Source organism: Oryctolagus cuniculus, chromosome 9 (assembly GCF_964237555.1).
Source record: "Oryctolagus cuniculus chromosome 9, mOryCun1.1, whole genome shotgun sequence".
In the NCBI taxonomy this organism is placed as follows: Eukaryota; Metazoa; Chordata; class Mammalia; order Lagomorpha; family Leporidae; genus Oryctolagus; species Oryctolagus cuniculus.
The window spans coordinates 911,713-933,430 of record NC_091440.1 but is presented as its reverse complement, the minus strand read 5'-3'; the positions used below and the strand labels follow the sequence as shown (position 1 = coordinate 933,430).

Here is a 21,718-nt window from a genome sequence, read left to right as displayed (position 1 = left end):
CATGTCTGGTTTTAAACACAAAGCACGTGGGAATCCCACAGCGGCAGCCATGGGATGGGGGGGGGTGAAATGTTGTGCCCGTGAGGGGTGGTGGAGGTGAACAGTTTCTCAAATCCGTGAGTTTTGTCAATGAAGAATGAAACACTAGGGCTGAGCCCCGGCGCCCACGGACGGTGCAGGCTGTCCCGTCACGGGCAGCCCCGAGCACCTCGGCTGCACCCCGAGACTTGTAAGAACCGGGGTTTCCCGCTGGGGTTTTCTGGCCGCAGCAATGCCGGGGTTCCAGCCTGGCTGCAGTGCACGTGTGCCCTGGCGAAGCCACGTGTTCTGACACAGACGGCAGCGCTGGGTTGGAGCTGCTCGGCACACGTGGAGAGGAACGTGGCTGGGCCAGCCCCACACCCACTGCGACGTTGTGAGGAATGTGTCATGGGTGTCACAGGGTGGTCCTGTCCCCGGGCAGACGGCTGAGCCCGCAGGAACAAGATGGCCGTGCGTCCCCCGGCTGCGTGAGCGTCCGGACACCAGGGTGTGTGTCCGTCTGGCCTCTGACAGTGCTGTCCAGGTGTGAGCAGTCAGTGAAATCACAGCTCTCCTGCACAAGTTAAGGCTCCCAAATGGTCTTTAGAGCCTTATTTTTTGATAAAAAGAACAATGACATCTACCTGTCCATTGCCACAGTCGCTCGCGAGCGCCCCCTGCTGCACTGTGCACCTGTGCTGAGGTCTGGCCCTGAGGCCAGCTTGCAGACCTGGGAGACGAATCTGTGGGCAGGTGGTTTGCGGGCAGGGTCCTGGGCCCGTCCTACAGCCTCCTGCAGCTCCTCTGGGTCGGGAAGGGGAGCGGGGGGCCAGGTGCTCCGATGCTGCTCCCCAGCCCACCTCCGGGTGGCAGGTGCGAGGACTGGCGGAGCCTGGTCAGGTCACGCGTGATCCTCCCAGGGTGCCCTGGGAACACTGTGTCCCCTGCTCTCCCCCGTCCCTTGCCGTGCCTGGCACGACCCCCACTGTCCCAGCTGTCCCTCAGTGCTACTGTGCTCACAGCACCGCAGGCGGCCAGGCCGGCAGGGAGGGGCAGCGCCTGCCTGCTGAGTGGCTTAAACCGCGACGGGGCTTCCCCACAGTTCCGGATGGGAGTCGGGATCAACGTGTGGGCCGTGCTGGCTCCTCCTGGGGCTGAGGGGGGTCTGGCCCGGCCCCTCCAGCTCCCAGCATTCCTGGGCTCACAGAGGGCGTCCCCATGTGGTTGTCACAGCGTGCGCGTCTGTGTCCAGGTCAGGCTGGACCAGGGCCCCCACGAGTCACGTTCGGGGCTGGGGTTGGGGAGGCGGGAGCAGCTGGGCGGCAGCTTTGCAGTGACCGGGACCGGGGCGGGGGTTGTGCAGGACACAGGGCTGAGCCGGCCAGATTGGTTGTGAGGAATGAGAGGGAGGAGCTTGGTGTGCACCGCCCTCGGTGTCACTTGTGCCATCTGGGCTGCTGGCTGCCCCTGTCCTGGGGAGGGGACTGGGAGCCGGGCTTAGCAGGCAGTGGGTGGGGGTGCAGGTTTGAATATGTGGACTCTCAGAAGGAACGGGTCCTCCAAATCTGGAACAAACCCCCAAGTCTGGCACTGGTCTCTGCAGGATGCCCACTGCTCCCTGCTCGCTGGCTTCCCGGCCCCCAGAGCTAACTGGTAAACCTCTGTCCCTTGTCACTCCAAACGCCGCCTTCTGTCAGTGGCAGAAGACAGACCAGCGTGGGGATGAGCAGTTTCCCTGCAGGAAGGCACGTCTCTCTCAGAGGAGACGGCGCCCGGGTGCCTCAGCCAGCGGCACAAGCCGAGGTCGTGACCTGATCTAAGAGCCTTAGATGCAGTGGCCGCAGCCTCCTGGCCCCGTGCCGGCCCTGCTGGCTAAATCCGCCCCACGTGGCGTCCAGCGGAGGCCTCCTGTCCTCAGCCTGGCGGTGGAGCTCCCCAGGAATCGTGGCTTCTTGGTCTGGAAACCACACGGCGGGCGAGGTGAGCGTGAGAGGCCGGGCAGCCAGTTCGCACGGCGGCGTTCGGGTTTCTGGGTAGAAGAGACACGTGGACGCCGGCGTCATGGGTGAACAAGTCGCGTGTGCCCAGTGTCGTGCGAGGATCTTGTTCCCGGGGGTTCTGAGCAGAAAGAGGCAATACCGAGGTCTCTGATTTACTTCTCAGGATGCTCGGTGACAGGTGCTGCCGACGTCGCGTCACGCTGACTACTCAGGGTCCCGCAGCCGGTGAAGCCGGTGATGGGGAGGAGGCGGTGACGCGTGGGGGCGGGGCAGCCACACGGCCGTGCACAGAGCAGCTGAGCATGCGCCCCACTGCTTTCCCGCTGTGGAAGAGTTCCAGCAGCCCGAGGTGAGGCGGGAGGCGCGCAGACAGCAGGGCGCCTGCCCACGGCCTCGCTCCCTCGCGCGTTCCAACCCCGTGGGCAGCTCTGCGGCCTCCACGCTGGCCTCACGGCATCCACCGCGGGTCCCTGGGGTCTCCTTCACCAGGCAGGCATGGGCAGCCTGGGCAGCGTTAGCGTCACGTTAGCCCACGTTCACACCCCTTTCCCTCGCCCTCCGAGCAGTCCCACCTCTGCCCTGTGAGGCAGGGCCACTCCCGGCTCGTGCCTCCTCTGGCCTCTGTAGCAGCCCCTCTGCTTGGAGCATCCAGTGACCCCTCCTCCCCCTGCCTGCTCAGACCCTGCCCTCCCTCTCCCTGCCCCCCCAGGCCTGCTCAGACCCTGCCCCCCCTCCCCAGGCCTGCTCAGACCCTGCGCTCCCTGTCCCCTCTCCCCAGCCCTGCTCAGACCCTGCTCTCCCTGCCCCTCCTCCCCCGGCCTGCTCAGACCCTGCGCTCTCTGCCCCCCCCAGCCCTGCTCAGACCCTGCTCTCCCTGCCCTCCCCCTCCCCAGGCCTGCTCAGACCCTGCGCTCCCTGCCCCCCCCCAGGCCTGCTCAGACCCTGCGCTCCCTGCCCCTCCTCCGGGACCCTTTCCTGGCCCTTCCCAATGAACTCATTTTTCTTTGTGTCCATGATCTGTTTCTCCTTCTGCCCCCACACCCATCTAGTCATCTAGCCATCTACTCTTCCACCCATCCATCCATCCATCCGTCCACCACCCACCCACCCACCCACCAACCAGTCACCACCCCCCAGCCATCCACCATCCATCCATCCACCACCACCACCCACCAATCACCCCCATCCATCTGTCCACCCAACTATCCATCCATCCATCCACCACTCACCCATCTATCATCCATCTACCACCCATCCATCTGTCCACCCAATTACCCATCTGTCCATCCAGCCCCCACCCACCCACTCACCCAGCCACCCATCTATCCACCCAAATATCCATCTGTCGACCCACCCAGCCAGCCAGCCACTCCGCCAGCCGTGTATCCGTCCGTCCACCCACCCAGCCAGCCAGTCAGCCAGCCGTGTGTCTGCTCAGCCCTCCATCCATCCCTCCCCAACGATGCCACTCCCATGGGCAGACACACACCTCTGCTCCGCTGTGTGGCTGCAAGTTGGGGCGCTCCTCCCACGTGCGTGTAGGAATTACGTGTTGTGCCACAGAAGGGTAGAAGATTTTCAGGCCAGAACAGCACTGTCGTGTCTGAGGAGGTGAGGAAATGAGTGAAGAGGAACTCTACCAAGACGGGGACAGCAGCATTCGTCATGCAGGAAAAGCGAGGTGGCTGCTCGCCCCGTGACAGGGCGCGTGGAAAGGAAGTGCTGTGCAGTCGCAGGTGGGCTGTAGAAGCGTGAAAACGAGTGAGGAGGCCTCGCTTTCCTTTGACAAGGAGGTCAAGCGTCTGAATGTGCCGGGTCTACGTAAGGACTAAGACCGGAAGATGCAGGGGCTGCTGTTGTGGCCTAGCGGGTAAAGCCGCCTGTGACGCCACCATCCTAATGGACGCCGGATCCAGTCCCGGCTGCTCCACTTCCGATCCAGCTCCCTGCTCACAGCCTGGGAAGGCAGCAGAGGACGGCCCAAGTGCTTGGGCCCTGCACCCCCGTGGGAGACCAGCAGGAAGCTCCCGGCTCCTGGCTTTGGCTGGCTGTTGTGGGCATCTGGGGAGTGAGCCAGTGGATGGGCGATCTCTCTGTCTCTCCCTCTCCCTGTAGCTCTGACTTTCAAACAAACAAATCTTTCAAGAACACCAGAGGGGCCGGCTCTGTGGCGCGGTGGGTTAATCCTCTGCCTGCGGTGCTGGCACCCCATAGGTGGCCGTTGTAGTCCCTGCTGCTTCACTTCCGATCCAGCTCTCCGCTATGGCCCGGGAAGGTGTAGAAGGTGGCCTGAGTCCTTGGGCCCCTGCACCCACGTGGGAGACCTGGAAGAAGCTCCTGGCTCCTGGCTTCAGATCAGCACAGCTCCAGCCGTGGTGGCCATTTGGGGAGTGAACCAGCAGATGGAAGACTTTCCTCTCTGTCTCTCTCTCTCTCACTGTCTGTAGCTCTACCTCTCAAATAAAGAAATGAAATCTTAAAAAAAATAAAAACACCAGAAGCTGCAGCCTTGTGAGGTGGGCCAGCGGTGTGGTCGCAGTGAGGCCGTGCAGCCTGAGCCTGGGGGAGCCTGCAAGGTGTGTGGAGAACGGTGTGGGTGTGGCCTCAACATCCTGGCCAAAGACAAGAGAGCCCAGGGCAGCCTGGGACAGGTGGAGAGAGACAGCAGGTGCGTGGCCGCCCAGTCTAGGCATGGAAACCCCCCCCCCACAGAGGGCACCTGATGGGGGGCAGAGCAGCAAGTCCGGGGGGATGGGGGTGGGGGCGGGGTGGTGCAAGGGGAGCCACGGAATTGGACTCCCTGCCCCGGGGCTGCCTTCGCAAGTCCAGTGGGGGTCCCACGGGGATTCTCAACCTGCCTGGGGGTCCAGCAGAAGGGCAGGACCATTAGAGGGGACAGAGTGGGAGGTGGCAGCAGAGCCAGCACCCAGCCCCCTCCTGCTTGTGCTGGGACATAGCCTGAGAAGGGGAGTGGCCCTGGGGGCTCTGGGCCAGGTTGACTGGGGGAGGGTGAAGGTGGGACCCCCAGCTCCTTGACACAGAGGCCCAGCAGGCGCCCGCCCGCCCATGCCCGGGCAGTGTTCGCTTGGCCACCCTGCCCTGGGGCTTCTCCCCATGCCCTGGGTGCCCACGCTGGCACAGCCCAGTGCCCTCTCTGCTCGGCTGGTTGCTGCTGGCTCCCTGAGTGTAGGCAGGATGGCGTGTGTGGCCTGGTGCTCCCAGGCCCTGGACCTACACATACTCCTCCCCGTCTGGTGACGCAGCTGGGTGTGGAAGGGAGAAGCACCGTGGGGGACACTGAGTTCCAGCAAGGAAGTGCGTAGTTGGGGTCTGTGGGCGCCCGTTACCACGCCGACCCTCCCCAAGGAAGCTGAGGGCCAGGCAGTGGGGACGAGGACGCAGGGCCTGGAGGTGGCAGTGGTGGGCTGAGCTCCTGGCGAGCCGAGCGCGCGGCACTGCCCGCATGCAGACCATGGTGCTCTCGGCGCCAGCCGGTGTAGACGAGGAGCAGGGCGTGGCTCTGGGGTCGGGTGTGTGTCGCGTCCCTCGACCAGCAAGGAAGACACGACCCGAACTCTTCTTCCAGCAGTTTATTCAGGAACCTCTTTCAAACTTCTAATACCGCGCCCTTTTTTCTCCCCTCCCTCTTATAGCCATCCGCGCACCAATCAAAAGCGGCCAAGTGGCAAGCATTGATTGGTACAGCAACGCGGAAGCCGGAAGGGAGCTCAAACATCTTCTTATTAGGAGATGTTTGTTTCTCGCCAGTCCTTCCGGGGGAAAGGAGCCGGCGCCATCTTTAGGGCGCCGTGCAATGGCTCCCCACAGGTGTGGGGCTGGCCCAGCACGGTCCCGCCTCAGACTTTGCTCTCGGCCACGTGGCCGGCTCTGCCCTCTCTGATGCTCTGTGTGTGTCTCGGTCTGGCCATCCCTTCCCACTCCCTGGGACACCTTGAGGGAATGTGCGCCTGGGCGTCTGTCACGCCTGCAGCTGTGCCCCCGTGAGGTGTGCAGAGCAGAGCTGAGTGTGAATCAGCACCTCTGTGTGTGATTTCTGTGTGACCTCCGTGAGTGACCTCCGTGAGTGTCCATGAGTGACCTCTATGTGACCTCCATGTGACCTCTGTGACCTCTGTGTGACCTACATGAGTGACCTCTGTATGTGGCGTCTATATGACCCCTGTGTCTGTGAGTGACCTCCATGTGTGACCTCTATGTGACCTATGTGTGACCTCTATGTGACCTACATGAGTGACCTCTGTATGACCTCTGTGAGTATCCATGAGTGACTTCCATGTGTGACCTCTATGAGTGACCATGAGTGACCTCTGTGTGACCTCTGTGTCTGTGAGTGACCTCCATGTGTGATCTCTATGTGACCTCCATGTGACCTCTGTGACCTACATGAGTGACCTCCGTGTGACCTCTGTGAGTGAACATGAGTAATCTCTGTGTGACCTACGTGAGTGACCTCTGTATGTGACCTCTGTATGATCTCAGTGAGTGGCCATGAGTGACCTCTGTGTGTCCTCCATGTGTGACCTCCATGAGTGACCTCTGTGTGACCTCTGTATGTGACCTCTGTATGACCTCAGTGAGTATCCATGTGTGACCTCTGTGAGTGACCTCTGTGTCACAGGGCCTGGCCAGTTTGCAGCCCACGGTCACAGTTGCTGACTTGTACACTGGGGGAGAGGAGCAGCCCCGAGTGTGGCTCTCTTTTCTCCTCATCATAAATCAGATACCAACTAAGATGGGCCATGCGCGTCCAGCCCCGGAGGCTTCCCCAGATGGGAGGGGAGGGCAGGGCAGCAGTCCCGGAGTGGACGTGCCAGGAAGCAGGTCTCCACGTAAAGGAAATGGTTTCCGAGGGCTCCAAGGCCGCGTGGTGGGAGCCAAGGCCGCTGCGTTTGGTGGTCAGCGCTTGTGGGCGCCACTGTGGGGCTGCAGCGTGGACTGCACAGCAGCAGCCCTGGCCACGCTGATTCCGTGGCTTTGAAAACTGCGAAGCTTCTCTGAGTTTTCGCATTCCGTGGACTCAGCTATAAAGAATGAGCATCAGCGCTTGGGAAGCAGCGTCCTTGGTGGCTGAAGAACACGTGGCCGCGTGTCCTAGGGTCGCTCGCGGCATCGGGGTCTGGAGTCACAGGAATCTGTTACATGTGGCCGCGTGTCCTAGGGTCGCTCGCGGCATTGGGGTCTGGAGTCGCAGGAATCTGTTACATGTGGCCGCGTGTCTGAGGGTCGCTCGCGGCATCGGGGTCTGGAGTCGCAGGAATCTGTCACACGTGGCCACGTGTCCTAGGGTCGCTCGCGGCGTCGGGGTCTGGAGTCACAGGAATCTGTCACACGTGGCCACGTGTCCTAGGGTCGCTCGCGGCGTCGGGGTCTGGAGTCGCAGGAATCTGTCACACGTGGCCACGTGTCCTAGGGTCGCTCACGGCGTCGGGGTCTGGAGTCGCAGGAATCTGTCACACGTGGCCACGTGTCCTAGGGTCGCTCGTGGCATCGGGGTCTGGAGTCGTAGGAATCTGTCACACGTGGCCACGTGTCCTAGGGTCGCTCACGGCGTTGGGGTCTGGAGTTGCAGGAATCTGTCACACGTGGCCACGTGTCCTAGGGTCGCTTGCGGCATCGGGGTCTGGAGTTGCAGGAATCTGTTACATGTGGCCGCGTGTCTGAGGGTCGCTCGCGGCATCGGGGTCTGGAGTCGCAGGTGCTCTTCCCAAGTCCCTCCCTGGCGGCAGCCATGCCCGCTGACCCCACCCCGTCGCCCATGTGGCTCTGGGTGGCGTTTTATGATGCTCACTGCATGTGGCGCCGTCTCTCCTGTGCTCACCGGGGGGTCCTAAGAATAATGAGTGTGCTCGTCCCACAGTGAGCTCCCCCGGGCGCACGGTGCTGCCCACAGAGGCCACTCAGCAGGGCCCATTCTGATGCCCGCTGCGTCCATCTCCACACTGTTCTGTGTCGCGCTCTGCTGCTTCATACAGCCTGTACTCGCCGGAGTCAGGTTCATGACCCCTGTGTCCTGTCCTCAGTGCCTTGTGGGAGTTGGGTTCACGATCCCCACATCCTGAGCTCTTGGGAGTTGGGTTCACGACCCCTGTGTCCTGACCTTGTGGGAGTGAGGGTTCATGACCCCTGTGTCCTGACCTTGTGGGAGTGAGGGTTCACGACCCCTGTGTCCTGACCTTGTGGGAGTCAGGTTCACGACCCCTGTATCCTGACCTTGTGGGAGTGAGGGTTCATGACCCCTGTGTCCTGACCTTGTGGGAGTGAGGGTTCATGACCCCTGTGTCCTGACCTTGTGGGAGTGAGGGTTCACGACCCCTGTGTCCTGACCTCATGGGAGTCAGGTTCACGACCCCTGTGTCCTGACCTTGTGGGAGTGAGGGTTCACGACCCCTGTGTCCTGACCTCGTGGGAGTCAGGTTCACGACCCCTGTGTCCTGACCTTGTGGGAGTGAGGGTTCATGACCCCTGTGTCCTGACCTCGTGGGAGTCAGGTTCACGACCCCTGTGTCCTGACCTTGTGGGAGTGAGGGTTCATGACCCCTGTGTCCTGACCTCGTGGGAGTCAGGTTCACGACCCCTGTGTCCTGACCTCTTGAGAGTCAGTGTTACAAACCCGTGCCTTGACCTCGATGCACTGGAGATGTTCCTGGGTAGAGCCTTTTGTTGGTCATCGATGCCAGCTGACACCAGAGTGAGTGTGTCAGCAGGTGAGCCCCCCCAGCGTGTCAGCAGGTGAGCCCCCCCCAGTGTGTCAGCAGGTGAGCCCCCCCAGTGTGTCAGCAGGTGAGCCCCTCCAGTGTGTCAGCAGGTGAGCCCCCCCTCAGTGTGTCAGCAGGTGAGCCCCCCCAGTGTGTCAGCAGGTGAGCCCCCCCACAGTGTGTCAGCAGGTGAGCCCCCCCTCAGTGTGTCAGCAGGTGAGCCCCCCCTCAGTGTGTCAGCAGGTGAGCCCCCCCTCAGTGTCAGCAGGTGAGCCCCCCCTCAGTGTGTCAGCAGGTGAGCCCCCCCTCAGTGTGTCAGCAGGTGAGCCCCCCCAGTGTGTCAGCAGGTGAGCCCCCCCTCAGTGTGTCAGCAGGTGAGCCCCTCCCCAGAGTACATGGGCAGGTTGACCCCCCCACAGTGTGTCAGTAGGTGAGCCCCTCCCAGAGTACATGGGCAGGTTGACCCCCCCACAGTGCGTCGGCAGGTGAGCCGCCCAAGTGTACCGGCTGATGAGCCCCCCCATCGAGTGCACCGGCAGGTGAGCCCCCATGCCTGCCACCCTCCAGACCCCTTTCTTCCCAAACTCGTCCTCCTGTCAAGGACAGATCACTGACATCAGCCTCAGGACGTCCTTGGCTCTCTGAACACACTCGTCACACCTCCGATTTCTGATTAAGAATTTATCTGGTAAGGGGTGGGCGCTGTGGTGCAGTGGGCTAAGCCTCCACCTGCATCCTATATGGCCACCGGTTCTAGTCCTGGCTGTTCCTCTTCCGATCCAGCTCTCTGCTGTGGCCTGGGAAAGCAGTGGAAGATGGCCCAAGTCCTTGGGCCCTGCACCCACGTGGGAGACCCAGAAGAATCTCCTGGCTCCTGGCTTTGGGTCGGCGCAGCTCTGGCCATTACAGCAATCTGGGGAGTGAACCAGCAGATGGAAGACCTCTCTCTGTCTCGCCCTCTCTGTAACTCTACCTCTCAAGTAAATAAATAAATCTTCTTTAAAAAGGATGTATTGAGTCACATTCATCTTGTAACTGGGTTTGGAGGAAGAAGCACCTGTCACAGGTATCAGAGTTTGCAGTGTGCTGCGCACGTGGAGTCAGGGCGGCCGACTTGGAACTCGGCCAGCGCTGGGGCAGCGTCTCCCCCGTCCTGCTGGTGCCGAGGTCCCGACTGCGGGATGATTTGGGTGCCCCCGTGGAGAAGCCCTGGGCTCGAGCCCCTGCCTGCACTCTGCTGTGATGGGTGCCTCGGTTTCCACACCTGCAAAACGGACTTGCGGCAGCACCAACCGTGGGGACCCGGCTCAGCTTCCAGACAAGCACCAGGAGCGCTCGAAGCCATGCCGGTGGTCTGCTGTACCGGGCAGGCCTCTGTCCAGCACTGCAACGTGACTGTTGGCGTCAGTGGACAGCCCGGGGACGGCGACACAGCAGGTGGGGCTTTCAGGGACGCGAGGAGGTCGAGGAAGGTTCCAGAGGCTGTGGCTCACACAGAGGGCCGGGTGGGGCACCGCAGTGGAGGTGACGCTGGCTGTCACACAGCAGGCGCAGCTGAGCCCACTTCCCGCCTCCCCCAGAAGAGCTTCTGTCTCCACACAAAGCCCGGAAGCTGCACCAGCGCCCGGGAAAAGCAGACTTCAGCGCGGGCGCTTTCGGGAGCTTTGCGAGCCCGGAGGAGCCGGCTCCCTGCCGAGTGACGGGGGTTGCCTTGCGCGGTCACACGGGTGCAGCCGCTGCCTCCCCGCCGTCGCCTGTATCAGCCGCAGTGTGGACACGAGACCAACCCCACAGCAGAAGAGCCAGGTTCTCAGCCCGTCTGACCTCGGGAAGCTCACAAAGGACGTCTTGGAGAGAAACAGGCGTGGGTGCTGAACCCTGCCCCACTTCGTTTCTGAGGGGTGGGTGATCTTTTTAAATATTTATTTGAGAGAGAAATAGAGGAGATGGACCTTGTATCCGCTGGCTCACTCCCCAGATGGCCACAACTGCCAGGGTTAGGCCAGGCAGAAGCCAGGAGCTTCTTCCAGGTCTCACACGTGGGTGCAGGGGCCCTGGCGCCTGGGCCATCTTCCACTGCTGTCCCAAGTGCATTAGCAGGGAGCTGGCTTGGAAGAGGAGCAGCCAGGACTGGAACTGGTGCCCGTGTGGGATGCCGGTGCCACAGGGAGCAGCATTCCTACATTGATTTATCTGCTCACCCGCCGGAGGCCGGGCCAGCCGGACGGGCAGGACCACTTGGGAATGTGAGGACGACAGCCATGGCCAGCCGGGTGCGGAAGCCTCAGCCACAAGCCACTGCCTGATGCGGTGACCGCCAGCCCCACACAGGGCAGGAGGGAGCTGTACACCTGCCGTGCACTACTGCCAGGCCACAGAGAGCCGTCAGTGAAGTCCACCTGCCCTGGGTCAATTCCCACGTGTACACGCCTGGCACACTCCCCAGCTGTCCCATGATTGGTCAGCGTGTAACTGAAAAGCCTTCCTGTAAGAGTGGCAGGTCCTGGGCCCCGCCCACCCTTGCCTCTCGATGATCTCCCCCCTGGGCTATGGGAGCTTGGAACCTGACAGCCGTGGTGTCTGCTTGTCCGGCACCGAGAGACTGACATAACTGTGGTGGACACGCCCACTGAACACCACACGACCTGGAGGTGGCAGGGACCACGCGCTGGCCATGTGCTCATTGGGGCGTTGCTGACCGTGGGGTGGGGAGGTGGAGACCTAGTCAGGACCAGTAGAGGGCTCGGTGTGGCTGGCTGGGGCTCACTGGGAAGCCTGCACGGGGGGCTGGGGTGCACCGGCGTCACCCAGAGGAACGGGGTCACAGGAGGGCATCAGGGCTGTGTCTCTGCGGGGCCCAACGCTGGCTCCCGGTGGGCGCATTAAGCCCACGCTGAGCCCCACGAGTGCTGAATTCGAATCGCCGCCTCTTGCTCAACTCAAGACCCATCCCGGGAGTCCTCATTCTTCCTGCTGCCCTGGGCTGAAGTGCCCAGGAACTTGGGTGTTTTCTCACGGGGGCCACCTAAGCACTGAGGGGGGACCTCGGCCACGTGTGGAGGATGAGCGGATTGTGAGCGAGGGTCACAGCTCAGAGCTGTGTGGAGCAGTTGTCATTGGTGACCTCTCTGTTTATTAACTGTAGTAAAATTGAATTATCCCAGTGCCACTTGATGGAAATAATATATGGATAATAAACGATGTGCATTCTAGCTTAGGAGACATGTTGAATGGTGGACTACGTGTGTGTACGTGGGAGCATGTGTGCCTATGTGTGTGTGCATATGCACAGGTGTGTGCCCGTGGGTACGTGTGTCTGTGCTGAGTGGTGGACTGTGTGTGTGTACGTGTGGGCAGGTGTTTGCACACACGTGTACATGTGTGCCCGTGGGTACGTATGTCTGTGCTGAGTGGTGGACTGTGTGTGCGTACGTGTGGGCAGGTGTTTGCACACACGTGTGCATGTGTGCCCGTGGGTACCTGTGGCTGTGCTGAGTGGTGGACTGTGTGTGTATATGTGTGAGCAGGTGTTTGCATGTGTGCCCGTGGGCATGTGTGTCTGTGCTGAGTGGTGGACTGTGTGTACGTGTGGGCAGGTGTTTGCACACGCATGTGCATGTGTGCCCGTGGGCACGTGTGTCTGTGCTGAGTGGTGGACTGTGTGTATGTGTGGGCAGGTGTTTGCACACGCATGTGCATGTGTGCCCGTGGGCACATGTGTTGTGCCGAGTGGTGGACTGCGTGTACATACGTGTGGGCAGGTGTTTGCACACGCATGTGCATGTGTGCCCTGTGATGAGCTCCGTGCTCTGCAGATGGCCCTGACACCCAGGTTTGCACGACTCTGTGCTATGAACGCTGGGGGGAGGGGACGTCTGCCGCTGGTTTCAGGCACGGCCCGTGGCTCCCCGTGCGGTGGCCTGGTGGGCGTGAGTTTCTGTCTCTCCGTGAGGTGTTGTGGATGGGACCCAGCGTTTAAGGCCGGGGCCCAGTCTGGAGACACCATCGGCTCAGCTCCGCCGTCTCCTGACCGCGGGCTCCCGTCAGGGCTGCTGTGCCCTGTCCAGCCGTGGCAGAGTCGAGGGCGCCACGCCCCGGCCGAGCTGGCTGTCCTTGCCTCTGGCTCCTGTGTGGCTGCGTTGAGTGCAGCCTGCGTGGATGGCACTGTGCGCTGTGGCCCCGTGGGCGTGGAAGGCAGGAGGGCGGCGTGAGAGCTCAGAAGCACCCGCTCACACGCGGCGCTCTGGGTGCGGGGTCAGGCACGGAGGCGCCCGGCCGACTCCGGCGGGAGGACCGGCGGGAAGCAGGGGCCCTGGCCCCTTCTCAACACTCGTGCGGGCCCTGAGCCCCCGTGCTAAGCGCACGCATTGTTTGGATCACACGAAGGCGGAGCGGTGTGGAAGGAGAGCCCAGCGTTCGCCTCCCTTGTCCTGCAAGGGCCATCGCCATAAACTCGCACTCGCGGCCTCCCAGCTCCAGGTCTCACAGTGGGAAGGCCGCGACCCCCGAATCCAGTGAGGGCCCGGGCCCAGGCGTGCGACACCTTGGGACAGCAGGAGCGCAGGGCGCTGTCCCCTCACTTCCCTCCCGAGGCGGCGGGGCTCCGGGGCTTGGGCTTGGCGTCTTCCTCGGAAAGTGCCGTGCCGCGGGCCAAGCCTCTCGCGCCGCTTCCTCTGTGCCCGAGCAGCCGTGGGACTTCCCGCTTTGTTTCAGAAAATAAACAGCAGCCCCGTCCCCTCCCTTCCTCCGGGTTTGTCGCTGTTTGTTTGAACTTGAGACTTCCTGAGGCCTGGAAGGTGCATTTGGCCGACAGCTCCGTCGCTGGAGCCCGTCTAGGGAAGGGAACGCCCACACTTGCCAGCGGATGGGCGGGCGTGACCGTCCCCACCCTGCCCCGACTTTCTCCTTTCTTCTGCCCGCTCTGGGAGGCTTGAAGGGCAGCTCGGGCTGGGCCAGGCTGCAGGAGGCCCGAGTGGCCGGGAGCCCCAGGAAGCCGCCGGCCGTCTTGTTCCTGTGGCTCGGTCAGACCCTCAGCCGCCGGGGGACATCAGCGCCCTGGGGGCCCCTGCATGTGGAGGGAGACCTTGGCCGTGGCCCAGTGTGTGAGCAGGACCTGAGCAGTGGGTGCTGCCACCATCGTGCAGGGACCCTCCCACGGGCGACGCGATGGCCAGGAAGGGAGCGCCTCGGGGGCCCACCCGTCGGCTCTGGTCACTGCCCAGGCGGCGCCGGGCGGCGGCCGAGAGCCCAAAACCAGGTGAGGTGTGGGCGTCCCCCTGCACGCGTGCCTGACAGCTTCAACCGTGGAGACAAGACGCCGGCAGGCCCCGCTGTGTCCGGCTCCTTTGGGGCCCTTCTGCCCTGGTTCTGGGGACCCCTGCCTCACCCCTCTGCTGAGGTGGAGAAGGGGCAGGAGCGGCGCGGGGCCATTGTGGCACATTGCCTGGGAGCAGCAGGCGCGGGGGAAGCACCTGGGGGTTTCTGGGGAGCAGGGCGCTAAGCGGCCATGGTCACCCTGTGCCCGTCTGACCCCTGGAGCCCCGCAGCAGCTGCCCGGGTGGCTTCCCCTTTGCAGGAGCTCAGCCCTGGCCTGTCCGGGTCCTCCCAGGACGTCCCAGGGTGCGGGGAGATGCTCGCTGCTGGTGGTCTCTTCCTTCTGCACCCGGGACCTGCGCGGCCCTGCCCTCAGCACAGGGGGCCTGCAGGCCTCAGCCAGAGTGTGTTCCCTGGGCAGGTGTCGTCAAGGGGAGACACAGAGGCTGCGGGTCACCCCCCTGGGGGAGGTGGGGACCAGGCTCCTGGAGAGGAATGAGAAGCAGCCGTGGGCAGCTGGAGCCCCAGGACGCGGGACCCCCGGGCAGGGCTGGGCGCAGGCGGCAGGAGGGCCCCGTGTTGCCTTGACTGTGGGGTGCAGGGCGGGCTCCCGTAGGGGGACTCTGAGGGGGCCAGGCTTCTGCCCGTGTGGTGGGCCTGCTCCTTGCAGAGTGCTGAGCAAGGGGGTGATCTGGCTCCCAGCGAGGCTGTCACAGCAGCCCAGGGGCCACACGCTGAGGCCTGGCCTGGTGGTCAGGGAGCTGCCCATGCGTGGGTGTCCTGGTCAGGGTCTCTGGCTCAGCCCCACCTGGTATGGGCCCCGCGGGGCTGTTTCCCCTGGCCAGGGGTGAGGGGCCCGGGTGCCCCGTGCTGCCCGTCAGGTCCGTGGGAGCAGCAGGTGAGAGGAGGGGCCAGCCCGGTAGAGCCCAGGAGGGCCGTGGGCAGCTTGAGCTGGGCAGCTAGGGCCAGGCAGAGCCATGTGGAGCTGGGCACGGGGGGCCGGGACGGTGGCTGTGGGGCAGAGTTGTGCCGAGTCCTGTGTGGGCTTGGAGTTGTCCTGTGGTCCAGCAGCAGGGGACAGCCGCTGTCACTGTGGGGAGAGCAGAGGTGTTGGGGGGGGGGGGTTCTGGCCAGAAGATGCCTGTGGGGCACACGCATCCTCCTGGGAGGAATCCTGGGAGCACGCGGCCCCGGCAGTGTCCCGGCGCTTGGCGACGTCGCGGCTTCTCATCCTCTCCCCACCGACGATCCTTGGGACCCGTTCTTATCAGTCGCCAGACAAGCGGACGGCAGTGCTGGGTCCTGGGGGAGGCTGAGAGTCCAGGCTGGGACTGGATTCAGGAGCCCCATGCCGGGGTTGGCGCGAGAGGTCCCATCTGCACCTGGGTGGACTGTGTGGCTGGGGGTGGGGGGTGCATCCCACGCTGCACACATTTGGCCTGGACGGCCAGCTTCATCCCGGCTCAGACCAGGGGCTGAGGGCGGAGGCTGGAGCTGGGGTCACCGCGGGAGAGCCCGCACCAGTGTTTGGGGGGACAGCTCAGGGTGCTGGCCTCTGACTCCGCAGCTCTTCCCAGCATCCGCTGAAAGCCGAGGGACGCAGTTCCATAGCAGCCCAGCAGGGGGCGTGTGGGGGATGGCGCCGGCGGCAGGCGCGGGGCATTCTGGCAGGTCCTGGTGTGTAGGTGTTGATGTGGGCACTCCTCACACCTGTTTGCAGGGAGCAGGGTTGTGGTCCAGAGGGTCCTGGAGATGCCTCTTTTCCGTGACTGGGCAGCTGGGATGCAGGCATTGTTCTGGCTTCCTCCCTCATGCCCCATGCCCCGTGCCCACCAAGGGACCCCCAGGTGGTTCGCTGGGGTCTTTTGGGCCGAGCACTGGGCCCTGGCCACTGGGTTCCCGAGCCCATCACTGCCTGGATCGCAGCAGCTGAGGGGGAACCTCCCACCTCCGTCCTCCGTCTGCTGTAGCCTCTTCCCGGGCTAGACGTCTGCCCAGAGTCCAGCGTCCCGGGCAGGGCTGCGGGGCGGGCGAGGGAGGCGCAGCCCTCGGCTGAGACGCCAGAGAGGCCGGCGGGTCACATGCAGGCCCTGACCTCTGCCTGCTTCCTTCCGGAAGGGTGCAGCCTCCACGGCTGCTGCTGTGGGCGGCGTGTGGGCGCAGGGGGAGGCGTGTGGGGGTCTCTGTGCCTCCCGAGCTCCCCTGGGAGCCCCCACCCCGGGCAGTGTGGCAGCAGAGGGCAGCTCAGTGCCCAGGGGCCCCGCCCGACATCCGTGTGTCAACAGGCAGGGCGCGGCCACGTGGTAGCCTCGGCGGTAATTGCCTTTTGATGCCCTGTCCTGGCTCAGAACTCGGCCGGCCGCTCCCGCAGACTCTAGGGCGAAAGTGCAGGGCCCGAGCTGTGGGCCGAGCAGAGGGAGGATGGTGAGCGTGGGGCAGCGCCCGTGCTTGCGCTGTGGCGCCCAGCGCGCCGGCGTGGCAGCCCGCAGGCCCGTGTGGATTTCCGTGGCGGAAATGCAAAGCTACTACCTGTATTCGGAGTGGTGCTCCTGGCTGCGGTCTGCGGCCGAGGGTGAGTCCCCCGGGCCCTCCGCGAGCCCCTCCCAGCGGCGTGCTGGGGACAGCCCCGGTGGTGGTGAGCTCAGGTGTTCTGCAGGGCTCCCCAGTTCCCTGGTGTGGGATGGGGACACAGCTACGGTCCCCTGGGAGCTGGTGGTGGCCCAGGCGGGGCCTGTGGCTGAGGGGGAGAGGGCATCTCCCCGACAGCACTGACTGGCCATGGCGTAGGCAGCCTGCGTCAGCTGGCAGGTGCACGTGTCCAGGAGCAGGGACACGTGATGGCCACATCTGTAGATGCAAAACAGAGTGGGCGCCGAGGGATGCTGGGGCTGGGGAGAGAGACTCTGACAGCGGCCCCTCCTGCCCTCCATCCCAGGGGCCCCGACCCATCACCCTGTCCAGTCCCGGCAGAGCCCCTGGCTGCCTCCTCCAGGGGAGATCTGGATGCATCCTGGCACAGAGCAGGGGTGGGGCTCTTGCTGCCCCAGGTCCGTCTCGTCTTATCCGTCGTGTGCCCCTCGGGGCCGTGCCCCTCAGCCAGGGGTCTGAGCCCCCAGCCCTGGACTCTGCCGTCCAGTAGCTGTTCTGTTTGGAGTCTCGTGCCCTGGTCTGTGTTCCACTCAGCACCCAGTTTCTGCCCCTGCTGTGCCCAGGGTGCTGTCCGTCAGCACCGCAGCAAGGCCCCCACCCCAGAGAGACAGCTGCCGCCCACAGCGGGAGGGCCACGGCCGCACCCCTGCCTGCCGTGCTCAACAGCACCGCGACCGTGGGGCCAGAGTGGCTGGCGAGGCGGGGGAGGAAGTCAGCCGTGTGCATCCTCCCAGGTGGACGGAGGCCCCCTCGGAAATCTTGGCTCCGGGGAGCAGGACCCCGGCCACTCAGTGGCTCCCAGCCCGGCCTGTGGCTGCACTGGGCCACAGCCCGGGAGCAGGAGGGCCTGCACTGGTTCTTCTCCCCGCCAGTGGGACAGGGCCCACCCGTCCCCAGGGCTCAGCTGCACGGGCAGAATGGCATGTGTGTTATATGTGTCGGTGTGCATATGTGTGCATGTATGTGTTGTATTTGTACATGCATGTTTGCATGTATGTGCATGTGTAACCGTGTGCATGTGTATGTCTGTGTGTGCACATATGTGTGTCAATGCATGTGCTTGTGTTTCAGTGTGTGCATGTGTCTGCACGTGCATGTGTGTGCTTGTGTGTCTATGTGCGTGAGACTGTGTGCATGTGTGCCCGTGTGTGCATATGTGAGCATGTGCATGTGTGTGAAAGCGTGAGTGACAGGAGCGTGAGGGAGTGTCACTGTCATCGTCGTCACCACAGCCAGCTCAGAGAAGAAACTGACTGAGGCCGCCCAGCAAGGAGGGAGGGGGACCCCGCCTCGGTCAATTCTGGGGAGGAGCTGGGGAGGTCTCGGGGCTGCGCCGAGGGAGGAGTCCATGCCGGGGGCTGCAGGCCGCAGGGAATCATGAAGGGCCGGACGCCGGGTCCAGGATGTGGACGCCGTGGCCTGCAGTGTGACACCAGGCTGTGTTGCCTGTTTGCCCTGTGGGCGTGGCTGCTTCTGTCGCTTTTCTGTTTATCTTCCTTGTTTGCTTTCTTCCCAGCAGGATGCGACCGGCAGAGGGGTTGCTAAGTACCTCTGGGGTGCAGCCAGGAGGGAAGGGCACAGGTGGACACCTGCTGTCCCGGGGCGGGGGCTGGGCGGAGCATGTAGCCCTGTGCTGCAGGCCCCGGGCACGTGTGGGTGCTGGGAGGGAGCGCCACCTCTCAGGTCCTGCTGAGCTCCTGGGCTCCATGTGCCTCCGTTTGTCAGCCGTGGTGTCAGGTGTTCGGGACCCCAGCTGTCGGGAAAGCCACAGGAACCACCCCCGATCACGGGGAGATCCCCACGAGGGGCGTGGCCTGGTGGCATCACCGGGGTGGGGGCGGTAGTGTGGGGAAAGCACTCTGAGAAGAGCCAGTGTCCCTGTGTCGAGCTCGGAACAGAATCCGCGTCTCCCTCGGCTGGGGCAGCCCTGCGGATGTGCCGGGGGCAGAGAGGCCTGGGGCCCCGCCTACTCCTTCCGGGAGTGGCAGCGATGGCCGGGACGTGGACGTCCAGCTGCTTGGCCCTGGCTGGGCATGGTGGGGTTTGCAGGGCCCGTGTGTCCCAGGAAGCGGAGCCTGCACTGAGCTTGAACACACGAGGGCCCAGGAGCCCACGTCGTCTGCCACGTGTGGCTGTGCCTGCTCTGGCCAGCCGGCCCCATCTCCTGAGAGGCACACTCACCTGCAGACACACTGTAGGCCTGTGTCATTCACTCCACGGGGATAAAAGCCGACTCCTGACCAGGCTTCGTGGAATGCCGGAAACCTTACGAGACGTGGCCAAGTGCTGGAGCCCTGATGGAGGCCACGAGACCCGTGCGTAGCTGACCATGCTCTCCTGTGTGAGCACGTGTGTGCCCTGTGCACAGCTGACCACACTCTCCCGTGTGAGCATGTGTGTGCCTTGTGCACATCTGACCACGCTCTTCTATGTGGGCCCGTGTGTGCCCTGTGTACAGCTGACCATGCTCTCCCGTGTGGACACACATGTGCCCCATGCATAGCTGACCACCCTCTCCCGTGTGAGCATGCATGTGCCTTGTGCACAGCTGACCACACTATCCTGTGTGGGCATGCATGTGCCCTGTGTACAGCTTACCACACTCTCCTGTGTGGGCACGCATGTGGCCCGTGCATAGCTGACCACGTCCTCCTATGTGGGCATGTGTGTGCCATGTGTACAGCTGACCACACTCTCCTGTGTGGGCATGCATGTGCCCTGTATACAGCTGACCATGCTCTCCCGTGTGGGCACTCATGTGCCCTGTGTACAGCTGACCATGCTCTCCCGTGTGGGCATGTGTGTGCCCATGTATAGCTGACCACCCTCTCCTGTGTGGGAATGTGTGTGCCCTGTGTACAGCTGACCACGCTCTCCCGTGTGGGCACGTGTGTGCCCTGTGTACAGCTGACCACACTCTCCCGTGTGGGCATGCGTGTGCCCCGTATACAGCTGGCCACGCTCTTCTATGTGGGCATGCGTGTGCCCCATTTACAGCTGACCACGCTCTTCTATGTGGGCATGCGTGTGCCCTGTTTACAGCTGACCATGCTCTCCTGTGTGGGCATGTGTGAGCCCTGTGCGTAGCAGACCATACTCTCCCGTGTGGGCATGCGTGTGCCCCGTGTACAGCTGACCACACTCTCCCGTGTGGGCATGCGTGTGCCCCGTATACAGCTGGCCACGCTCTTCTATGTGGGCATGCGTGTGCCCCATTTACAGCTGACCACGCTCTTCTATGTGGGCATGCATGTGCCCTGTTTACAGCTGACCATGCTCTCCTGTGTGGGCATGTGTGAGCCCTGTGCGTAGCAGACCATACTCTCCCGTGTGGGCATGCGTGTGCCCCGTGTACAGCTGACCACCCTCTCCTGTGTAGGCCCACGTGTGCCCTGTGTACAGGTGACCACGCTCTCCCATGTGGGGATTTGGCCTGTGCGGGTCTGGACCCGGCGCCCGCGTGGCAGGGAGGGCCTGGCTGATGCAGGATTCAGGCCGTGGGAACAGCTTGGTGTCCGGGTTCCTCTCGGCACCCTCCCCGAGCTCTCCTGAAACAGGCCACACCTGTGCCCCCACAGTGGAACCACCGCGTCCTCCGTGGCCTGCGTCTCAGCCGCCTCGCTCGTGCGCAGTCTCGTGTGAGATCAGCGTGGGGAGGCTGGCCTGGTGTCTCGTGTGAGATCAGCGTGGGGAGGCTGGCCTGGTGGGGAGGGGAGGGAGATTCTCAGCCGAGTCCCTGCACTCGGAGACGCACAGGACGTCCATGAGAGCTGCGCCTCCTCCCCATGGGCCTCGCAGCACGAGGACGTCTGTGCACGGGACATCCATGAGAGCTGCGCCTCTCCTCCGCATGGGCCTCGCAGCGCGAGGACGTCTGTGCACGGGGACGTCACTGTCACGCGTGACACACCGCCAGGCTCACGTCAGTCCCTGTCCCAGCACAAGGACGTCTGTGCACAGGACGTCACTGTCACGCGTGACACACCGCCAGGCTCACATCAGTCCCTGCCCCAGCACAAGGACTTCTGTGCACGGGGACATCACTGTCACACGTGACACACCGCTGGGCTTATGTCAGTCCCTGTCCCTGCACAAGGACTTCTGTGCACAGGACATCACTGTCACGCATGACACACCACCAGGCTCACGTCAGTCCCTGTCCCAGCACAAGGACTTCTGTACACGGGAACGTCACTGTCACGCATGACACACCGCCAGGCTCACGTCAGTCCCTGTCCCAGCACAAGGACTTCTGTACACGGGAACGTCACTGTCACGCATGACACACCGCCAGGCTCACGTCAGTCCCTGTCCCAGCACAAGGACTTCTGTGCACGGGAATGTCACTGTCACACGTGACACACCGCCGGGCTCACGTCAGTCCCTGTCCAAGCACAAGGACGTCTGTGCACAGGACGTCACTGTCACGCGTGACATACTGCTGGGCTCACGTCAGTCCCTGTCCTAGCACGAGGATGTCTGTGCACAGGACGTCACTGTCACGCATGACACACCGCCAGGCTCACGTCAGTCCCTGTCCCAGCACAAGGACTTCTGTGCACGGGAATGTCACTGTCACACGTGACACACCGCTGGGCTCACGTCAGTCCCTGTCCCAGCACGAGGACGTCTGTGCACAGGACGTCACTGTCACGTGTGACACACCGCCAGGCTCACATCAGTCCCTGCCCCAGCACAAGGACTTCTGTGCACGGGGACATCACTGTCACACGTGACACACCGCTGGGCTTATGTCAGTCCCTGTCCCTGCACAAGGACTTCTGTGCACAGGACATCACTGTCACGCATGACACACCACCAGGCTCACGTCAGTCCCTGTCCCAGCACAAGGACTTCTGTACACGGGAACGTCACTGTCACGCATGACACACCGCCAGGCTCACGTCAGTCCCTGTCCCAGCACAAGGACTTCTGTACACGGGAACGTCACTGTCACGCATGACACACCGCCAGGCTCACGTCAGTCCCTGTCCCAGCACAAGGACTTCTGTGCACGGG

The 21,718-nt window shown here is 63.4% G+C and overlaps 1 protein-coding gene and 1 long non-coding RNA gene across 8 annotated transcripts in view; both read left to right on the top strand.

Annotated features, from left to right (window-relative positions):
• The window catches only part of MCF2L (MCF.2 cell line derived transforming sequence like), a 138,969-nt gene that overhangs the window by 32,310 nt on the left and 84,941 nt on the right, over positions 1 to 21,718 (top strand). The window contains exon 1 of one of the 7 annotated variants that reach the window (XM_051841709.2): positions 13,541 to 13,994. The exons of 5 other annotated variants lie outside the window; for them this stretch is intronic. In XM_051841709.2, the coding sequence (XP_051697669.2) occupies positions 13,904 to 13,994 (91 nt within the window). In that variant the 5' untranslated portion in view covers positions 13,541 to 13,903. Of the gene's footprint in view, positions 1 to 13,540; positions 13,995 to 16,408; positions 16,623 to 21,718 lie in introns of those variants that run through there. One more of the 7 variants, XM_070048554.1, reaches the window with a different exon arrangement.
• LOC138843745 (uncharacterized) lies at positions 1,372 to 3,358 on the top strand. The gene is made up of 2 exons (XR_011378694.1): positions 1,372 to 2,001; positions 2,185 to 3,358. It is a non-coding gene; the product is annotated as an uncharacterized lncRNA (long non-coding RNA).